Source organism: Thalassophryne amazonica, unplaced genomic scaffold (assembly GCF_902500255.1).
Source record: "Thalassophryne amazonica unplaced genomic scaffold, fThaAma1.1, whole genome shotgun sequence".
Classification (NCBI taxonomy): Eukaryota; Metazoa; Chordata; class Actinopteri; order Batrachoidiformes; family Batrachoididae; genus Thalassophryne; species Thalassophryne amazonica.
Window position 1 is genome coordinate 151,816 of NW_022986257.1, and position 19,990 is coordinate 171,805.

General features: G+C 45.8%; 1 protein-coding gene across 2 annotated transcripts in view; it reads right to left on the minus strand.

Moving 5' to 3' along the window:
- The window catches only part of pik3c2b (phosphatidylinositol-4-phosphate 3-kinase, catalytic subunit type 2 beta), a 186,716-nt gene that overhangs the window by 18,969 nt on the left and 147,757 nt on the right, over positions 1-19,990 (minus strand). For both annotated transcript variants that reach the window (XM_034165394.1, XM_034165393.1), the window contains exons 26-28: positions 9,214-9,323; positions 8,898-9,099; positions 8,609-8,733 (exon numbers count right to left, since the gene is read on the minus strand). In XM_034165394.1, the coding sequence (XP_034021285.1) occupies positions 8,609-8,733; positions 8,898-9,099; positions 9,214-9,323 (437 nt within the window). The remainder of the gene's footprint in view (positions 1-8,608; positions 8,734-8,897; positions 9,100-9,213; positions 9,324-19,990) is intronic.

Genomic DNA, 19,990 nt, shown 5'->3' on the forward strand with positions numbered 1-19,990 from the left:
TCATGGACAGGATATCAAAGTGGATAAGCAGTTGAAGATGAGTGAGTGAGTGTATATGGACAATACAAGTTGTGTGAAAAGACTATTTTCCCATACTGGGATGATAGAACTATAATCCACAGTCAGTCAGATGGATCAGAACACAGTGTGATTACTGTTCCATAAAAACCACATATTCACATTGGACTGTTATTGTTCTCTCTCTACATTCATTTAAACATTTGACTTCAGCAATTTGTGCTTTTATAACATCTGATGGGGTCTTAAAATAAACTCAACTAAAATTTGCTACAAGTAAAGCTGCACCTACTATTCATTAAGTCAACAATGTAACTTTTAGTTCTCAGGAACACTGATTTGGGTTTAAATTAGATTCTTGTTCACATCTATAAATGGAAACACAACAACAGGTGCTGACATTTCTGGGAAACACACAACTTAAGCGATGTGCAAAACAACCAACAAATGTTTTTCACATCAATATCTGATGAGTATGTTAAAAAATTATCATATCTTAAATCACATGAATATTTCACATCCATGTAACAGAAGAAACTATAAAATGCAGATTTTTCAGACTAACATATCATGTTTACATGGCGACAGTTTGAAGTAAATTCATCCAAAAACAGAGTTTGATTTGTGTGAAATATCTTGAATAACATTAACTGAAAACAAATTTGGTCAAAAGAAGAAGAATCGAAACACAAGATGTTATTGCGCTTTCACTGACCGGCATCAGCTAGGAATCTCACCTGGTCGTTTCGGCCCCTTAACCTAGAATGACCAAATGGGTGAGTGGGGCCAGCAGTGTCTCGTCAGACACCACCCCGGTCAGCCTTGAAACGCTGCCAGATTGATAACGACGCAAGTAATGCAGCCACTGACACTTCTTCAACAATCTTCACCTTCTTCCTACAAGACATACCGATCTTGTGCAGGAAATAACCCAGTGATTTCCCGGCAAACCCTCGGCACCCAACCTCGACAGTAAACGTGGGCTTTCCAGCCTCCTCTCTTGCAATCTTCCACTAACTCAGCGTACAACCCCTGGCAAAAATTATGGAATCACCTTCCTCGGAGGATGTTCATTCAGTTGTTTAATTTTGTAGAAAAAAAGCAGATCACAGACATGACACAAAACTAAAGTCATTTCAATCAATCAATTTTTTCAATCAATCAATTTTTTTATATAGGGCCAAATCACAACAAACAGTTGCCCCAAGGCGCTTTATATTGTAAGGCAAGGCCATACAATAATTATGTAAAACCCCAACGGTCAAAACAACCCCCTGTGAGCAAGCACTTGGCTACAGTGGGAAGGAAAAACTCCCTTTGGCAACTTTCTGGCTTTAAGAAACACTATAAGAAATCAAGAAAAAAGATTGTGGCAGTCAGTAATGGTTATTTTTTTAGACCAAGCAGAGGAAAAAAATATGGAATCACTCAATTCTGAGGAAAAAATTCTGGAATCACCCTGTAAATTTTCATCCTCAAAATTAACACCTGCATCAAATCAGATCTGCTCGTTGACATTGACCCTGTGCCATGACATTGACCCTACGTGTCTTTTTGCAAGGAATGTTTTCACAGTTTTTGCTCTATGGCAGGATGCATTATCTTCTTGAAAAATGATTTCATCATCCCCAAACATCCTTTCAATTGTCCAAAATATCAACGTAAACTTGTGCATTTATTGATGATGTAATGACAGCCATCTCCCCAGTGCCTTTACCTGACATGCAGCCCCATATCATCAATGACTGTGGAAATTTACATGTTCTCTTCAGGCAGTCATCTTTATAAATCTCATTGGAACGGCACCAAACAAAAGTTCCAGCATCATCACCTTGCCCAATGCAGATTCGAGATTCATCACTGAATACGACTTTCATCCAGTCATCCACAGTCCACGATTGCTTTTCCTTAGCCCATTGTAACCTTGTTTTTTTTTCTGTTTAGATGTTAATGATGGCTTTCGTTTAGCTTTTCTGTATGTAAATCCCATTTCCATTAGGCGGTTTCTTACAGTTCGGTCAGACGTTGACTCCAGTTTCCTCCCATTCGTTCCTCATTTGTTTTGTTGTGCATTTTTCGATTTTTGAGACATATTGCTTTGTTTTCTGTCTTGACGCTTTGATGTCTTCCTTGGTCTACCAGTATGTTTGCCTTTAACAACCTTCTCATGTTGTTTGTATTTGGTCCAGAGTTTAGACACAGCTGACTGTGAACAACCAACATCTTTTGCAACATTGCATGATGATTTACTCTCTTTTAAGAGTTTGATAATCCTCTCCTTTGTTTCAATTGACATATCTCGTGTTGGAGCCATGATTCATGTCAGTCCACTTGGTGCAACAGCTCTCCAAGGTGTGTTCACTCCTTTTTAGATGCAGACTAACGAGCAGATCTGATATGATGCAGGTGTTAGTTTTAGGGATGAAAATTTACAGGGTGATTCCATAATTTTTCCTCAGAATTGAGTGATTCCATATTTTTTTCCTCTGCTTGGTCTAAAAAAGTAACCATTACTGACTGCCACAATCTTTTTTCTTGATTTCTTATAGTGTTTCTTAAAGCCAGAAAGTTGCCATCTGAAATGACTTTAGTTTTGTGTCATGTCTGTGATCTGCTTTTTTTCTACAAAATTAAACAACTGAATGAACATCCTCCGAGGCCGGTGATTCCATAATTTTTGCCAGGGGTTGTATTTCATCGTCTTTAACTCACAGGCGCACTCTACATTTTCTTCCCACGGTACAGTGAGCTCCGCTATCAGTAGTGTTTTACTCGATCTTGACCATATCAGGATATTGGGGCGCAAGTTCGTTGCTGAGATCTCTGCGGGAAATATCAGCTTTTCATCGAGGTCAACCTCGCATTTCCAGTCCAAGGCGCTTGACAAAAGACCACGCGGTGATGTTCGCTCCAAACTTGACGTCTTTTTCTGACCTTCCTTTATAAAACATATACCATTCTTCACACCAACAATACTATCCTCACGACTGTTCACACGCATAACCTCAGCTTTCAGCGCATTCGAAATAACTCGAAGTACTTGATTGTGTCGCCAAGTATACTTCCCTTCAACAAGGCTCTTCTTACAACCAGATAGTATATGCCTTAGTGATCCCACTTCGCCGTACAAACACTTATCGCTCTCAATCTTCTTCCACTTGCATAGATTGTGTGGTGATGGTAACACGTCGTACACGGACCCTACCAAGAATCTTAGCGTCAAAGCATCCATGGACCAAATATCTCTCCATTGTAGCTTTCTTGTTTCCACTTCTTCCCATCCAGTCCATTGACCTTGCTGCACCATTCCAGCGGCTCTTGATATCCTCATCTGTTCTTCGTCTTTCCTGATCTCATCACTGACAAGAACTCGTCTTTCCTTAACCGTCGAACTTTCAAAGAACTGCATCCTTTGCATACCCAATCCCACGCGTCCGGACTGCACAGCTCCAACAATATCTCTGTGCCTCAATCGTTGTTCCATCTCCTCAACGTGCAACACAGCGCACCACTTCCGTCCAGTCTTCACGTCAGGAACAATATTTCGCACCACTGGGTCTTCTGAATCGCGCAGAGTCATGAACAAGCGGCATTTCTCGACTTTGAATTCTTCGGTTAGGGCTGACAGGGGCAGTAGCAGCTTTGTGTTGTGACCGTAAAAACTCACATTCGTCAAACAAGGTGGAACGCCGAGCCACTTCCGAATTCGAACAGACACTTTCCTTTCCATCTTCTCAACATTGGTCATAGCGATCTCGTAGACCATCAGGGGCCACATCAGCTGAGGAAACAGGCCAAACTTCAGACACCACAACTTCAGGTTTCCAGGTAGACTACTCCTCTCTATACTTTCCAATCCATCAAATAGCTGCTGGTTGACCTCCCCTACTCTATCTGTGTACCAACGACCTAAACGCTTTACAGGTTCTTCTGAAACAGTTGGTATCACCTCATCCCCGATCTGGAAGTGTACGTCAGCGATCTGTCCTTTCTTCAGTGAGAAGCTACGGGACTTCTTGGCTTTGAACTTCATTCGAGACCATCCTACCAAAACAGCTAATCTATCAAGTATCCTTTCCGCATCTTCTGTAGATGGATGAAGCAACGTAAGGTCGTCCACGAACGCGCGTATTGGTGGTAGTTCTTGTCCAGGAGCAATCTCTACCCCTCGTCCTACACGAGCAGCTCTTACAAGGACTTCCATGGCCATAACGAATAGTATCGGCAATATAGTGCAACCCATGGGTATGCCAACTTCAAGTGACTGGTAGTTCGTCGTGTAGCTCACAGTTGTAAACCGCATCTTGAATCCTGTGTAGTACGCATCGACAAACCTCGTCAGCTTTGCAGGGACGTGAAAGAACTCCATGGCAAATCATAAATGCATGTGGAACTGAGCCGTACGCGTTGGCAAGGTCGAGCCACAGAACCGATAAGTCCGACTTGTTCTTCTTCGACTCCTGTATCGTATTCCAAATCATCGCTGAATGTTCAACGCACCCTGGAAACCCGGGGATGCCCGCTTTTTGGACTGATGTGTCGATATACCCGTTTGCCATCAGGAACGTCATCAGTCTAGCGGCAAGTACACCAAGCAGAACTTTACCATCCACGTCTAAAAGCGAAATCGGGCGGAAGTCACCAATACCACTTGCATCTGTGCATTTTGGTATGTAGATGCCATCAGCCTTGTTCCATGACGGAGGAACAATCTCTCTGTGCCATAACTGCCGCAACAATAGCCACAATCGCTTCCTCAGCTTCTTACAGTACTTGAAGACTTCATACGAAACACCACTTGGGCCAGGAGATGACGCGGCACGGGACTTTCGTAGAAACGCTTCTACTTCGGCCAGCCTTGGTAGTGAGAGGTCGAAAGGCACAGACGGCTCAGTCGGTCGGACTAGTCCCTCAACATCCCCGATCTCTTCTCGCCGTGGATCCGAGTACGTAGCTTTCAAATGACTTTCTAGATCTTCTTGTGGTACATCAAGCGTCCCTGACTTTGTCTGGCTAAACAGGTCTTTCGTAAAGCGGAATGGGTCTTGGAAAAATTTCCGTCTTTGCCGTGCTCGAAATTTCCGCTTTAGGTGCAGCTTTTCCGCTTTCCTCAGTGCCTTGAGTCTTCGTCTGAGCTGATCTCGAAGCTCGTCCAATCCATTCTTTTGCACAATGTCAGCTTCTTTCCATCGTTTTGTTAACTGGCGTAGCTCCTTCCGCAGAGAATGTATCTCTTCTTGGCACCTGCTTCTCTTGGATGCTTTGTCAGTCTTGTCTTCCTTTTCCATGGTGCCGAAGTTTCCTTCGCCATACTCATATATTGCGTTGTTTAGAATCTTTAACTTTCCACTAGCGCTACCACTCATCGTGTCACCAAGTGCTGCTTCGAGCTCATCATCCATCTTTGTCCAAGTTTCTTTGCTGGAGGCGGGCGGCCACTTGATATGCGCTCTTCTAGGCTCGACAATGGTCATCGGCTTTGTAGCAGAGAGAACCGTAGCACTGTGGGTTAGAACCTGGCTACGTAACTCATGCGCCTTACGTGGAGTTCCACTGCGTTGCTCCTCGGTATACAATAAGATCCAAGAGTTAGTGGTAGTGTTAATGTTTCTGTATAAATGATGATTAATAAAAGTCAGGTCGGCATTTTGGTCCTTTTGGTCGAACTGGCCCCATGTAAATTTATTCCTGGTGAAATTTAAATCGTCTCCCTGCAGCAGAACAACGTTTCATCCATTTCCTTCATCATTTCAACACAACACGGAACTCATTTTAAAATCTTTAACGGCATCTCTCATTGGCTGCAGTGTGGACGAGCGGCAGCATGTTACATTTAAAAAAAAACGTGAGACTTAATGTCCACTGTGACGTCTCATCAGCGAAGTTTCAAAACAATTTTACAAACATCGTGAAGACAGACTACAGACTAAATCTGACATGTGCCAGGAAAACAAAAATAACCCTTCTTCTTCGGTTGAAAAAACTATTCTCGGCCAACGTGGAGGTCTTCAGTACGCCACCAACTACAGGAGACCAACTCCCCAACCTGTGGAGAACCCCCAACTGGCTGAGGAGTACAACATGTTTTATTCCAGGTTTGAAAGGGACCCTCACACACCGCTCACCCACCCCAACAACAATACACTCCCTGCTCCTAGACACCTGTGTCTCCCTCCCCTCTGCAACGCAATAACAAGCTGAGAAGAGGATGTGTACCAGCACTTTCACAAACAAAAGATCAAAAATGCTCCAGGACCTCTCTGGTCTGAGAGCTTGTGCTGATCAGTTGGCGCCCACCTTCACCTGGGTCTTCAACAGATCTCTGGAGCTGTGTGAGGTCCCCTCCTGCTTCAAACCCTCCATTATTATCCCAGTCCCAAAGAAACCATAACAGGACTAAATGACTACAGGCCCGTCACCCTGACATCTGTATCCATGAAGTCTTTTGAACGGCTGGTGTTGAGCCACCGGAAGGACATCACAGGACCCCTGCTGGATCCCCTACAGTTTGTCTACCGGGCAAACAGGTCAGTTGAGAATGCAGTCAACATGGATCTGCATTACATCCTGCAGCACCTGGACTCTGCAGAGACTTATGTGAGGATCTTGTTTGTGGACTTCAGTTCGGCATTTAACACCATCATCCCTGATATTCTCCACCAAAAACTCTCCAATCTCTTTGTGTCAGCTCCCACCTGTCATTGGATGTCCAACTTCCTGACGGACAGGACACAGCAGGTGAGGCTGGGGAGCATCACATCCGGGCACACGGACAATCAGCACTGGTGCCCCTCAGGGGTGTGTGCTCTTCTCCCTAACAACTGCACCTCAGGGAACCCCTCTGTTAAACTCCTGAAGTTTGCAGACGACACGACCATCATTGGACTCATCCAGGATGGTGACGAAGCTGCAGACAGACAGGAAGTGGAACAGCTGGTCCTCTGGTGTGGTCAGAACAACCTGGAGCTGAACCGACTCAAGACTGTGGAGATGATAGTGGACTTCAGGAGAAACCCACCATCACCCCCCCAATCCTCAACAACACTGTGCCTATTGTGAACACTTTCCAGTTCCTGGGATCCACCATCTCCTGAAGTGGACCTCCCACATAGACTCCATCAGGAAAAAGGCCCAGCACAGGATATACATCCTCAGACAACTCAGGAAGTTCAACCTGCCCCAGGAACTGCTCATTATCTTCTACACATCCATCATCCAGTCTGTCCTGTGCATCTCCATCTCTGTTTGGTTTCCCTCTGCCTCCAAACATGACAGGCACAGAAAAAAATCATTGGAGCTGCCTGCCCTCCATCCAGGACTTATACTTGACCGGGACCAGGAAGCCAGCTGGTAACATCTCTGCAGACCCCTCCCACCCTGGACACACCTTGTTTAAATTCCTCCCCTCTGGTCGACATTACAGAGCTCTGTACATCAGAACAACCAGACACAGGAACAGTTTCTGTCCACAGGCTGTCACACTGATGAACAACTTAACCTGACAAAAAACTCACTTATTCATATACTTCATGTACAACTTCAATTTGTTTGTCTGTTTCACACATTTTGTTTTTCTTATTGCACATTTTATTTTATTTGCAGATATTTTTTATACTGTGAATTATTCCATGTTTAGTGTATATTTCTGCCTGCCGTACAGAGAGAGTGCAGCTCAAACCGGAGTGAAATTCTCTGTACTCTGTGGATAAGAAAGGCTATTCTGTTTCTTTCAAGTTTATTGGCAGGTAGCAAACGAACACGGTACATTACTGCCACCTACTGGTTGGACGTGGAGCATTAATGGATTCTGATGCATGAAAACAGAAATAATCTGGAAATGTTCACCATGTAAGAAAAAAACAGATTTCCAGGAATTTCCGGAAAACTTTCATCACTGGTGACTGACAAACTGCATCATGATTCACTGGGAATTGCAGATGCATTATGGGAACTGCAGTTTTAGCACAGTTAGCCCACAAAGTTTTATTACGTTTCATTTCCGTGGAAGGACATGTCCAGCAGGGCTTTGACCGACATCACCAGACAAATGTTGATTTCTGACCTGGGACATGTCAAAGTGTCCTATGGACAAGTGGGATAACACACATTGACACTGTTTGTCATCTATGCAGAGGAACACTTTAGTGTGCGTCTCAGAGGCTCTTTGTCTCCCTGTGTGTGTCTCTGTCTGTGTCTTTGTCTCCCTGTGTGTGTCTCCCTGTGTGTGTCTTTGTCTCCCTGTGTGTGTCTTTGTCTCCCTGTGTGTGTCTGTCTCTCTTTGTCTCCCTGTGTGTGTCTGTCTCTCTTTGTCTCCCTGTGTGTCTCTGTGTGTCTTTGTCTCCCTGTGTGTCTGTCTCTCTTTGTCTCCCTGTGTGTCTCTGTGTGTCTCTCTTTGTCTCCCTGTGTGTCTCTGTGTGTCTTTGTCTCCCTGTGTGTGTGTGTCTGTCTGTGTGTCTTTGTCTCCCTGTGTGTGTGTGTCTGTCTGTGTGTCTTTGTCTCCCTGTGTGTGTGTCTGTCTGTGTGTCTTTGTCTCCCTGTGTGTGTGTGTCTCTGTGTGTCTTTGTCTCCCTGTGTGTGTCTGTCTGTGTACCTGGGCAGTCTGGATGAGGGAAAGATGAGCCTCAGTTTGCTGTGCAGCTCATGAAACTCTTCAAATGTTCTCTGAACCAACAGCGCCTCCTGCTGGCCTTCAAAGTCCACCTTCACCACAAAGGCCTGAGGACCAATCACACACACACACACACACACACACACACACACACACACACACACACACACACACACACACACACACACACACACACACACACACAGAGTTTCTAACAGTAAGGTGGTGATGGCCGTTAGATCTGGATCAGGCCGTGTGGACGTGGACTCACGTAGCCTTTGCTGGGGTTGGATGTTCTGATGTGGCGGCAAACGTAGAGGTTTTGGATGACACCGTCGCTCTTCGCGGTGTGAATCCTCGGTGCAAAGGACAGCGCGGGGCGCTCATCAGAGGAGCTGAACTTCATCTGAGCCAGATTGTGGATGAAGAAGTTGAGTTTGGTGGCCACACTGCCCAGACTGGACTCGATCAACCTGCTCAGGGAAGACAGGGGGCGGAGTTACAGCACAGGTCACAGGGAGGCTGTGACATCATGTTTCTGTCTCAATAAACACCGTGTGTGTGTGTGTGTGTGTGTGTGTGTGTACCTGGTGAAATACACAGTGGCATCAGCCTCAGACTCATGAGATCTTAAAGCATCGTAGACGTACTTCAGGTCATCCAGGTCAGAGAGCTCAGGGATTCCACAGGACAGCATCTAGGAGACACACACACACACACACACACACACACACACACACACACACACACACACACACACACACACACACACACACACACACACACACACACACACACACAGAGAGACAAAGACACTTCATTTCTGGTTTTGCTGCAGTCGTAGTTTCCAGTTTGTTTTTTTATGTTCATTTAAAAGTTTAATGTAGAAAAAAGCAATGGAATGTGTTTAGCTCCGCCCCTCAGTCCACAACACAAGAATAAAAGCGCCACCATCAATCCATAAAGCAGAATACAAAACACACAACACAGAACACAAACAGTTTGTTCCTCTGTAGTTTGCCCTTGTTTTAATATTTGCTGCTGTTGTGTAGTTTGTGTAGCAGCTATTGTGTAGCTTTGTAGTTGTGTAGTTTGTGTAGCTGTTCTGTAGTTTGTCATTTGTGTAGATGTGTAGTTTGTAGTGTAGTGGTTTTCTGCAGTAGTTTGTGGTGCAGTAGTTTGTGCAGTTTTTCTGTAGTAGTTTTCTGTGGTTTGTAGTGTAGTCGTTTTCTGCAGTAGTTTGTGGTGTAGTTTGTGTAGCTGTTGAACAGCTATTGAGTAGTCTGTTGTGTAGTTTGCTGTTGTGTAGCTGTTCTGTTTACTTAATTTGTGTAGATCTGTAGTTTGTTGTGTTGTGTAGTTTGTAGTGTAGTGGTTTTCTGCAGTAGTTTGTTGTACAGTAGTTTTTTACAAGAACCAGGACACAACACACACATATAACCTTCTGCTCCTCCCACCCCCAAGCAAGACAGATAAACTAAAGAGAGAGAGAAAAGAAAAAAAGAGATAGTAATAATAATGGCAGTACAACCTAATAATAATAAATGTATAAATATATACAAACATTTATAAAATAATCACAAGAAAAAAAACACTGCATCACATTTATGGTTTCTGTATTGACAAAAAGGAGATGAATTTATGATGGTGTTTTTCTACATAGTCAAAAAAAGGAAACCAAATCACCAAATCAAAATTTCGCCTGACAGTGAACTCTGCAGTATCTCTATTTTTCTAGCTGCAGCATGGAGAGCGTTTCCTTGATCCAGCCATCAAATGAAGGAGATTTGTCTGATTTCCACTGGAGAAGAAAGAGTCTTTGTGCCATTAATGAGGCAAAAGATAAAACCCCAGCTTGTGGTCGAGGAACAGTGGTCTCAGACGGAAGGACTCCGAAGATGGAAGTATATGGGGAAGTAGAGAAGCTTGAATCTTCAACTGGACTGGGTTGCTTGACGTGAGGACGTTTCGCTTCAAATCACAGAAGCTTTCTCAGCTAAAATTCTTGCTCTGGTGGTCTGATTTCTGTCTTGACTCTTGTAGAGAAGAATAAAACAGAAGCCAACAAAAGCTGGAGTTTTTAACCTAACCAGACCCCTCCTACCGAGAGGCCGACTGCTATAGGCTAGTGACTAAACAATAGCTCTAATTAGCACCTATTGTGCGCTAGTTAGCACTCTCCTAATGATGGGATGGAAGCCTCCCCTGATGGCTCCCTTGACGACTCTCCTGATGACGTGAATGACTCATTACCATGAACAAAAGACTGAAACTGCTTTGACCTGAGTACCCCATTGTAAACAGGGGACAAAGCGTGTCTGAGACCCGCCCCCCGGTTGAGGCTGGGTTTCAACTGTTTTACAAAGAATGCTTCCTTGACACCTCTCAAACCATTTCTTCTCTCTGGCTAAGATTTTAACTTCCTTGTCCTCAAATGTGTGGTTAGTGTCTTTCAGGTGGAGATGAACTGCAGACTGAGGTCCACTGGCGCCCTCTCTGCGATGTTGGTATAGCCTCTTGTTTAAAGGTTGCTTAGTCTCACCTATGTAGTGTTCATTACAGTTTTCCTGACATCTGATATAATACACTACACTGCTCTGTTTGTAACTAGGGATCCTGTCCTTAGGGTGAACTAATTTCTGTCTCAAGGTGTTAACCGGTTTAAAGTAAACTGGGATTTTCTGCTGTCTGAAGATCCTCTGTAGTTTTTTCCCCTACTCCTGCTAAATAAGGGACAGACACGCCTCTTCTTCTTGTCTCCGTCTCCTGTAGTTTTTTCCCCTACTCCTGCTAAATAAGGGACAGACACGCCTCTTCTTCTTGTCTCCGTCTCCTGTCTATCTGGTCTGTTTGTTTTCTGGGACTTCTGCACTTTGTCCAGGGACCATCGTGGGTACCCACATACTGTGAGGGCTTTCTATACAAGTTGTTGTTCTTTAGCTCTTCCCTCTGCAGTTGTGGGCACCTATAGGGCTCTGTGTTGAAGAGTCCTGATCACCCCGAGCTTGTGTTCAAGTGGGTGGTTTGAGCCAAAGAGCAGATATTGCTCAGTGTGAGTGGGTTTTCTGTAAACCTCTGTCTGGAGCTGCCTGTTCTCTCCAATCGTAACATCACAGTCCAAGAAGGCTACAATGGGGGATGGGGGAATGTGCGATGGGGTCTCCGGTATCCCCCATTGTGGCCAGTCTGTACATGGAGTGAGTGGAGAAGACAGCCTTGACGTCGTTCACGGGCATCTCTCCCAGTCACTGGTTCAGATATGTCAATAACACATGGGTTAAAATCAAGCAACAGGAAGTTGAGGACTTTACAGAACACATCAACTCGGTGGATTTCAATATCAAGTTCACACGTGAGGATGCCAGAAACAACCATTTAGCCTTCTTGGACTGTGATGTTACGATTGGAGAGAACAGGCAGCTCCAGACAGAGGTTTACAGAAAACCCACTCACACTGAGCAATATCTGCTCTTTGGCTCAAACCACCCCCTTGAACACAAGCTCGGGGTGATCACGACTCTTCAACACAGAGCCCAACAGGTGCCCACAACTGCAGAGGGAAGGGCTAAAAAACAACAACTTGTACGGAAAGCCCTCACAGTATGTGGGTACCCACGATGGTCCCTGGACAAAATGCAGAAGTCCCAGAAAACAGACCAGATAGACAGGAGACGGAGGCAAGAAGAAGAGGAGTGTCTCTCCCTTATTTAGCAGGAGTAGGGGAAAAAACTACAGAGGATCTTCAGACAGCACAAAATCCCAGTTTACTTTAAACTGGTTAACACCTTGAGACAGAAATTAGTTCACCCTAAGGACAGGATCCCTAGTTACAAACAGAGCAATGTAGTGTATTATATCAGATGTCAGGAAAACTGTAATGAACACTACATAGGTGAGACTAAGCAACCTTTAAACAAGAGGCTATACCAGCACCGCAGAGAGGTCGCCAGTGGACCTCAGTCTGCAGTTCATCTCCACCTGAAAGACACCAACTACACGTTTGAGGACAAGGAAGTTAAAATCTTAGCCAGAGAGAAGAAATGGTTTGAGAGAGGTGTCAAGGAAGCATTCTTTGTAAACAGTTGAAACCCAGCCTCAACCGGCGGGCGGGTCTCAGACATGCTTTGTCCCATGTTTACAATGGGGTACTCAGGTCAAAGCAGTTTGTCTTTTGTTCATGGTAATGAGTCATTCACATCATCAGGAGAGTCGTCAAGGGAGCCATCAGGGGAGGCTACCATCCCATCATTAGGAGAGTGCTAACTAGCGCACAATAGGTGCTAATTAGAGCTATTGTTTAGTCACTAGCCTATAGCAGTCGGCCTCTCGGTAGGAGGGGTCTGGTTAGGTTAAAAACTCCAGCTTTTGTTGGCTTCTGGTTTATTCTTCTCTACAAGAGTCAAGACAGAAGTCAGACTACCAGAGCAAGAATTTTAGCTGAGGAAGCTTCTATGATTTGAAGCGAAACGCCCTCACGTCAAGCAACCCAGTCCAGTCGAAGATTCAAGCTTCTCTACTATGGAAACCACCTGGACAACTGAGAGCCTACACAGAAATATATGGGGAAGGTATCACTGTCTTCCCGCACATGTATGAAATGACATCAAAAATATTTTTCCAGAACATTTTCAGTGATTGACAGTGCCAAAACATATGTCCTGTAGTCGCTGGACCCTGGTGACACGTTAGACATACAGGACTGACGTTGGGACAGATTTTAGAAAGTTTGTCATTTGAGTCATGTAGGCAATGGAATACTATAAATGAGATCAGACACTGTCTAATACAGGCAGAGGAAGTGTGAATACGTTCTAAGCAATACTGCCAAGATGACCTAGAGAGGTCAATATTTAAATCTTTTTCCCACGCTAATTTAGTTTTATTCCAAGAGGGTGGGTTAATATTCTGAATCACAGTGTAAATTTTCAGATATTACCTTTTGTGTAAGGGTTAGCCCAATAATACGAGATCTGTCCAAAAAGTATCGGAGCTTTTTATTTTTTGCAAAAAACCATATGAATTTGAATCACGTGTGATTGCATCAGCCAAGCTTGAACCTTCGTGCGCATGCGTGAGTTTTTTCACGCCTGTCGGTTGCGTCATTCGCCTATGAGCAGGCTTTGTGTGAGCAGTGGTCCACCCCTCTCATCGGATTTTTATTGTGAATAAAATGTCTGAACGATTTGGAGCTTTGCTGCATCAATTTTTTTCCAGAAACTGTGAGAGACCTCCAGGTGGACACCGTTCTGAAAATTAATATGGCTTTCAGGGACGATTTTATGGGGATTACATAGATTAAGGAGTGATCCAGCCGGTTTAAAGACTGCCCACAGCGTCTGAGAGCGCGGCACGCTCCGAGCGCCGATCCACAGGCTCACACCCCGCTGAATCAACCAGACCATTTCCAACGTGAAGGCTTTGTTGATCCGGGACGTCGTCTAACTTTCACAAAAAAAGGCAGAAGACGTGGACATCAGCACTTTTTCGGCACACTCTACTGTTACAGGAGTTTTTTTCATGGAAAGAGAAGCGGAGGATTGCGCCACCATGCCGCTCATGGCGCGGGACAAAACCACCACTGTGTTGGTCTCACAGGACGGCTTTCAGATGGCTCAGACGGCTTCCGGTTGCTTTTCAGTCGTGTGAGTATCCGAGAAATTGTGCATGAGCTGGACATGCCCCAACATGTCCTGTGAGGCTTCATCACGGTGGTGCTTTGCGCCATGTGGCTCCACCGCGACGCGCGGAGTTCCTCCGCTCCTCTTTCCATGACAAAAACTCCTGTAACAGTGGAATGTGCTGTTCATTTCTAAACTGGACACTGTCTTGATCCGGTATGTCGTCTGACTAGCACAGGAATTGCGGAAGACGTGGACATCAGCACTTTTTCAGCACACTGAGACAGACGTGTGGAGGAACTCCGCACGTCTGTCCATAATAAAAACGTAGGATACTTTTTGGACAGACCTCGTACTTAATGAAGCAGGCAAGCCCAGACCACCTGTTGGCCTGGGGACCTCCAGAAACATTTTCCTCATTCTTGGGACAGATTTATTCCATACGAAAGACGAAATTAAGGTGTCTATCTCCTTAAACACAGACTTGGGTAGAAATAAGGGCAACATTTGAAATAGATGGCGCTGTTCATGCAGCTGCTTGTTATTTCAGCTCTGCCCCCCTTTTCCTACTTTTGCTATACTTTTTAATAGTGATTTATTGTCTTTATTTGCAGTGGGTGGTAGCCTGTGCAAGTGTGCACATGGGAAACCCACTTTTGTAACTCTTGTGATTAGTTTTCTGCTTCTTTCGGCACTATTTGAGGCAGCGCGGGAAAATCCCTTTGTCCGCGGCTCCAGACGTCCCATTGTTTACAGCCGAGATCAGCTGCTTGGACTAAGACTCTCAAAGTACAGTGGGCCGGGTCCCCACTATGCTGAGCAGCTGGACATACCTGTAGTCAGACAAAGGAGACAGAGGGGCTGCAGGGGCGGACGGACGAAGCGGAGAAGGACTTATATTCCGTCTGTGGTCATGGGGAATGTAAGGCCTCTCCGCAACAAGACCGAGGAGCTAGCAGCACTAACCCGTTTCCAGAGGCTGTATAAAGGCTGCAGTCTCATGTGCTTCATGGAGACGTGGTTGGATGAACATGTACTGGACTCGGTCATTAACATGGACGGCTTCACACTCATCCACGTGGACAGAACGCTGACGGAGATCGGGAAGAAAAGAGGAGGGGGGCTCGCTGTTTATGTGAGTGAGAGATGGTGCAGCGCAGCTCATGTTCATGTGAAGGATCAGATCTGCTTCTCGGACGTGGAGCTACTCGCGTTGAGCATGAGGCCGTACTATCTCCCATGGGAGTTTGGGAGTGTGATTACGCTCTGTGCGTATATTCCTCCCTCTGCAGACGCCACCGCTGCCTGTGAGCGGATTCACAGTACAGTCACACGGCTGCAGACACAACACCCCCGCGCCCTCCTCCTCATCACCAGGGACTTTAACCACGCCTCCCTCTCTTCCACCCTCCCCACATTCACCCAGTATGTCACGTGTAAAACCAGGGACAATAGAATACCGGACCTTTTTTACGCTAATGTGGAGGACGCTTACACCTCCACCCCCTCCCCCCGCTGGGACGCTCAGATCACAATCTTGTCTATCTGCTCCCCCAATACACACCCAGGGTGAGAAAAGAACCAGTGCAGAAAATGTCAGTGAAACTCTGGACTGAAGAGGCCACCGAGAGGCTGACGGACTGTTACAGAACCACAGACTGGAGCATGTTTCAAAACTCTTATGGTGAAGACATCAACGGCCTGTCCCAGTGTGTCACTGACTACATGAACTTCTGTGTGGAGAGCACTGTGCCCACCTGGAGGGTACAGTGCTTTCCCAACAACCACCCCTGGGTGACCCCCGAGCTGAAGGTCCTGATGAACCAGAAGAAGAGGGCTTTCAACTCGGGAGACAGAGAGGAGCAGCGTAGAGTCCAACAGGAGCTCCAGTGGAAGATCCGGGCAGCCAAGAAGGAGTATGGAAGGAAGATGGAGGAGCAGCTGGCCCGGAACAACGTCAGAGACGTGTGGAGATGCCTCAAGACCGCCTCCGGATTTGGGCAGGGTGCCAGCAGGACTGCAGATGGAGATTCTCGGTTTGCAGAGGAGCTAAACAGTTACTTTAACTGTTTTGGCTCCTCCACCCCTGCCCCCTGCCTGCTCCCAGCTCTCCACACATCTCCAGCAGCCAGTCCTCCAGTCCCTCTGACCCTCCACCTTCTTCCCCCTGGTCACCTCCACTGCACCCCAGACTTTGTCCCTCCTCCCCCCGGACTGTATTCAGCACCAGCCCACCTCAGCTCCCCCTCCCTCCCCCTTCACTGTGACTCCAACCGAGGTGAGAGGTCAGCTCCTGCAGCTGAAGCAGAGGAAAGCAGCAGGACCTGATGGGATCTCCCCGAGGCTGCTGAGGACCTGTGCAGATGAGCTCTGTGAGGTCCTCAGCCACATCTTCAACAAGAGCCTCAGCCTGGGGGTGGTCCCCACCCTGTGGTAGACCTCTTGTGTGGTCCCGGTTTCCAAAACACTGCACGCCAAGGAACCAGCCCACTACAGACCAGTTGCCTGACCTCCGACCTCATGAAGACCATGGAGTGGCTCATCCTGTGTCACCTCCGCACCGTGGTGAGCGACATCCTGGACCCACTGCAGTTTGCCAACAGGCCCAACATCGGGGTAGATGATGCTGTCACCTACCTACTGCAACGAGTGCTCACCCACCTGGAGACCGGTGGGAGCGCTGTGAGAGTCATGTTCTTTGATTTCTCCAGCTCTTTCAACACCATCAGACCGGCGCTGCTGCGAGGGAAGCTGGAGGAAGCAGGTGTGGATGGACATCTCGCCGCTTGCACCATCGACTACCTCACTGACCGCCTGCAGTACGTGCGGCTGCGCGGCTGTCAGTGTGAGGTGGTAAATCCTCTCGCCTTTCCTCTTCACCCTCTACATCTCGGACTTCACCTACAACACAGACAGCTGCCATCTCCAGAAGTTCTCTGATGACTCCGCCATTGTGGGTCGTGTGTCTGAGGGGAACAAGCTGGAGTACCAGTCGGTCATCACAGACTTTGTGGACTGGTGTGAGCGCAACCACTTGTGTCTCAACACCAGTAAGACGAAGGAGATGGTGACTGACTTCAGGAGGAAAGCACCACCTCACCCACCGGTGAACATCCAGGGGGAGGACATAAAGACTGTCGACAGTTTCAAATACCTGGGTGTCCACCTCAAAATCAAATCAAATCAATTTTATTTATATAGCGCCAAATCACAACAAACAGTTGCCCCAAGGGCAAAATGACTGTCTCCCTAATATAAAACCTGATTGGTCTGGGTCAATTATTTTAGGCATCACTGCCTCAAGACGGCGAGACAGAACTTTTGTGAGGATTTTGTAATCACAGAAAAGCAGACTTATTGGCTGATAAGAGTTACAGTCTCGAGGGTCCTTTCCTTTCTTGGGCAAAACAATGATAGCAGCTTGAATCATGGTGTGAAGTAATTTTTGCGTGGTGAAGATTTCTTCAAAACGTTTACTTAAAAAAGGGATAGTTTAGCTGAAAAAGTCTTATAAAATTCAACTGACAATCCATCTGGACCAGGTGATTTGCCACTTTGTATAGAATTTATAGCTTGTGTTATTTCTTCACATGAAATTTTGGAGTTCATGACAGACTGGTCTTCAGGACTGACCTTTAGAATTTCAAGTTGATCAAAGAAAATCTCGGTCTCATGTGGACTGGTGGAATCCTGTGATGTATAAAGGTAAGTATGAAACTCTTTAAATTGCTCATTTATAATTACGGGATTAGAGGACTGTAATCCCTGTGGTGTGCGAATTTCAGTTATAGTTTGATCAGCCGAAGTTTGTCTAAATTGGTGAGATAATCTGCCAACCCTATCCCATGCTCATAGTAGGTTTGCTTTGTTTTCAATAATAGTCTGTTTGTTCAATGGAAAGGTCATTAAATTCTGCTTTAAGTACCAATCATTCTTTGTACAAATTGGGATTTGGGGAGGTAGCATACTTATTATCTAAAGCCCCTTTCACATCGGCGTATTCGTAGAGCTGCGTATTGCAGCGTTATGTTTCATTTAAAGACGGCTGAAATGCGCGCATACTCAGCCTTTTTCCATGTTCGTTTCATACTTGCAGCTGCATGTGTTCGCTTTTTTTAATGTGCACATAGTCGCGTGTAGCTGTATCATGAGGTGTTTTACAGTTTGATTACAGGCGTTTGATGAGCGCATGACATGCAGCAAGTGCGCTTTTATTTTAAAGTCACAGGTTTGATCAGACACACACACAGAGAGAGAGAGAGAGAGAGAGACCGATCTGCTGTTTCTGTTGTGTTTCTGGATTTCTGAGCTGAGGTTCGATTCCCTCTTCTGAACACACAGGTGCTGTGGGCTGTGTGATCATATTCTCAGCTGATTCCTCTGGATGCAGCACTCAGTTTTTGGTTGTGTACAGATGCGCAGTGTTGCACAGACTTGCATGCAGTAACGCTGTGTTGCGCAGACCTGCTTAAAACTGTGTCCAGCGCTCTACGCCGAAGAAAATTAAACATGTTTAATCTCTTCCGTCCTTTGTGTGTAGCCCTCAACATACTGCTACGTAGGGAGAAAAAACTCAACGTAGAGCTGCTAAAAATGGGTGTAGAGCTGCTCAAATCAGCGTAGACGATACGCCACAATGAGCAGCTTTACGAATACGCCGATGTGAAAGGGGCTTTACACGACCACATTCATTTTTCCTGTGAGATGTATATGAAATTATCTGCCCCCTAAGGTAGGCCTTAAGTGCTTCCCAAATGACATACCTGGCATGTTATTAATATCAGCAAAAAAAAAAATCAATTTGGTCTGAAATCTAGATTTGAAAATGTTTATGGGATAGTGACAATGGGTCCAGATGCCATGTATGATGAGTTGCAATACCATCCGGGAAGCTCATATCTAATTGGACAGGAGAATAGTCAGAAATTACTATACTGTAGTACTGGTAATTAGTACCACAAGAAAAAATTCTATTATCAATCAGCAAAAAAATCTATCCTTGAATATGAACGATGCACAGGTGGAAAACTGGAATATTGCCGAAATGCAGGGTTGTCATTTCTCCAAGGGTCTAATAGTTTAGAAGAGTCCATAAGCGAAAGACGCACATTTGTAGATTTGGATGTCCTAGTTGTGAACTTGGGATTTGATCTATCCAGATTTGATCTATCAGATTTGGGTCAAGCACCAAGTTGAAATCTCCCCCTACAATTAAGTGAAAGCTGTTAGGATCAGGAATATTTGCAAAAATGTTGGAGAAGAACTGTGGATCATCCCAGTTTGGGCCATAAATATTAACCAGAGCTACCTCCGTGCCAAACAGTAATCCTATGACTTTGGTGGTTCTTGCAGTGTAGTCTGGAAAAACTGAAATAGTCATTCCGTCCATCTTAATCCGTTGTTTCTCCCGTGCGAGGCGGAGAATGTTTGCACAATCCTGGAAATAGTGCAGGCGGGCCACAATGACGTGTGGTGGATTCCCCTGTCGCTGTGACAAGTGGAGTGAGCGGTGCGCCGTGTCCAGCAACGGTGCATTTTCCAAATCAAACGCTTGTTTAAGCAGTGCCGAACTCTGAGCCTCAGGCAGCCCCACGATTCTGACGTTATTTCTTCGTGATTTGGTTTGCAAAGCATCCGTCACTGCAGCGAGGCGATGAACTTCTTTCTGCAACTGTGAGACGGTCATCCGTGCATGTCGACAGGCTCCGCTCCACATCCCTCACCGTGACACCCAGCGCAGACAGCT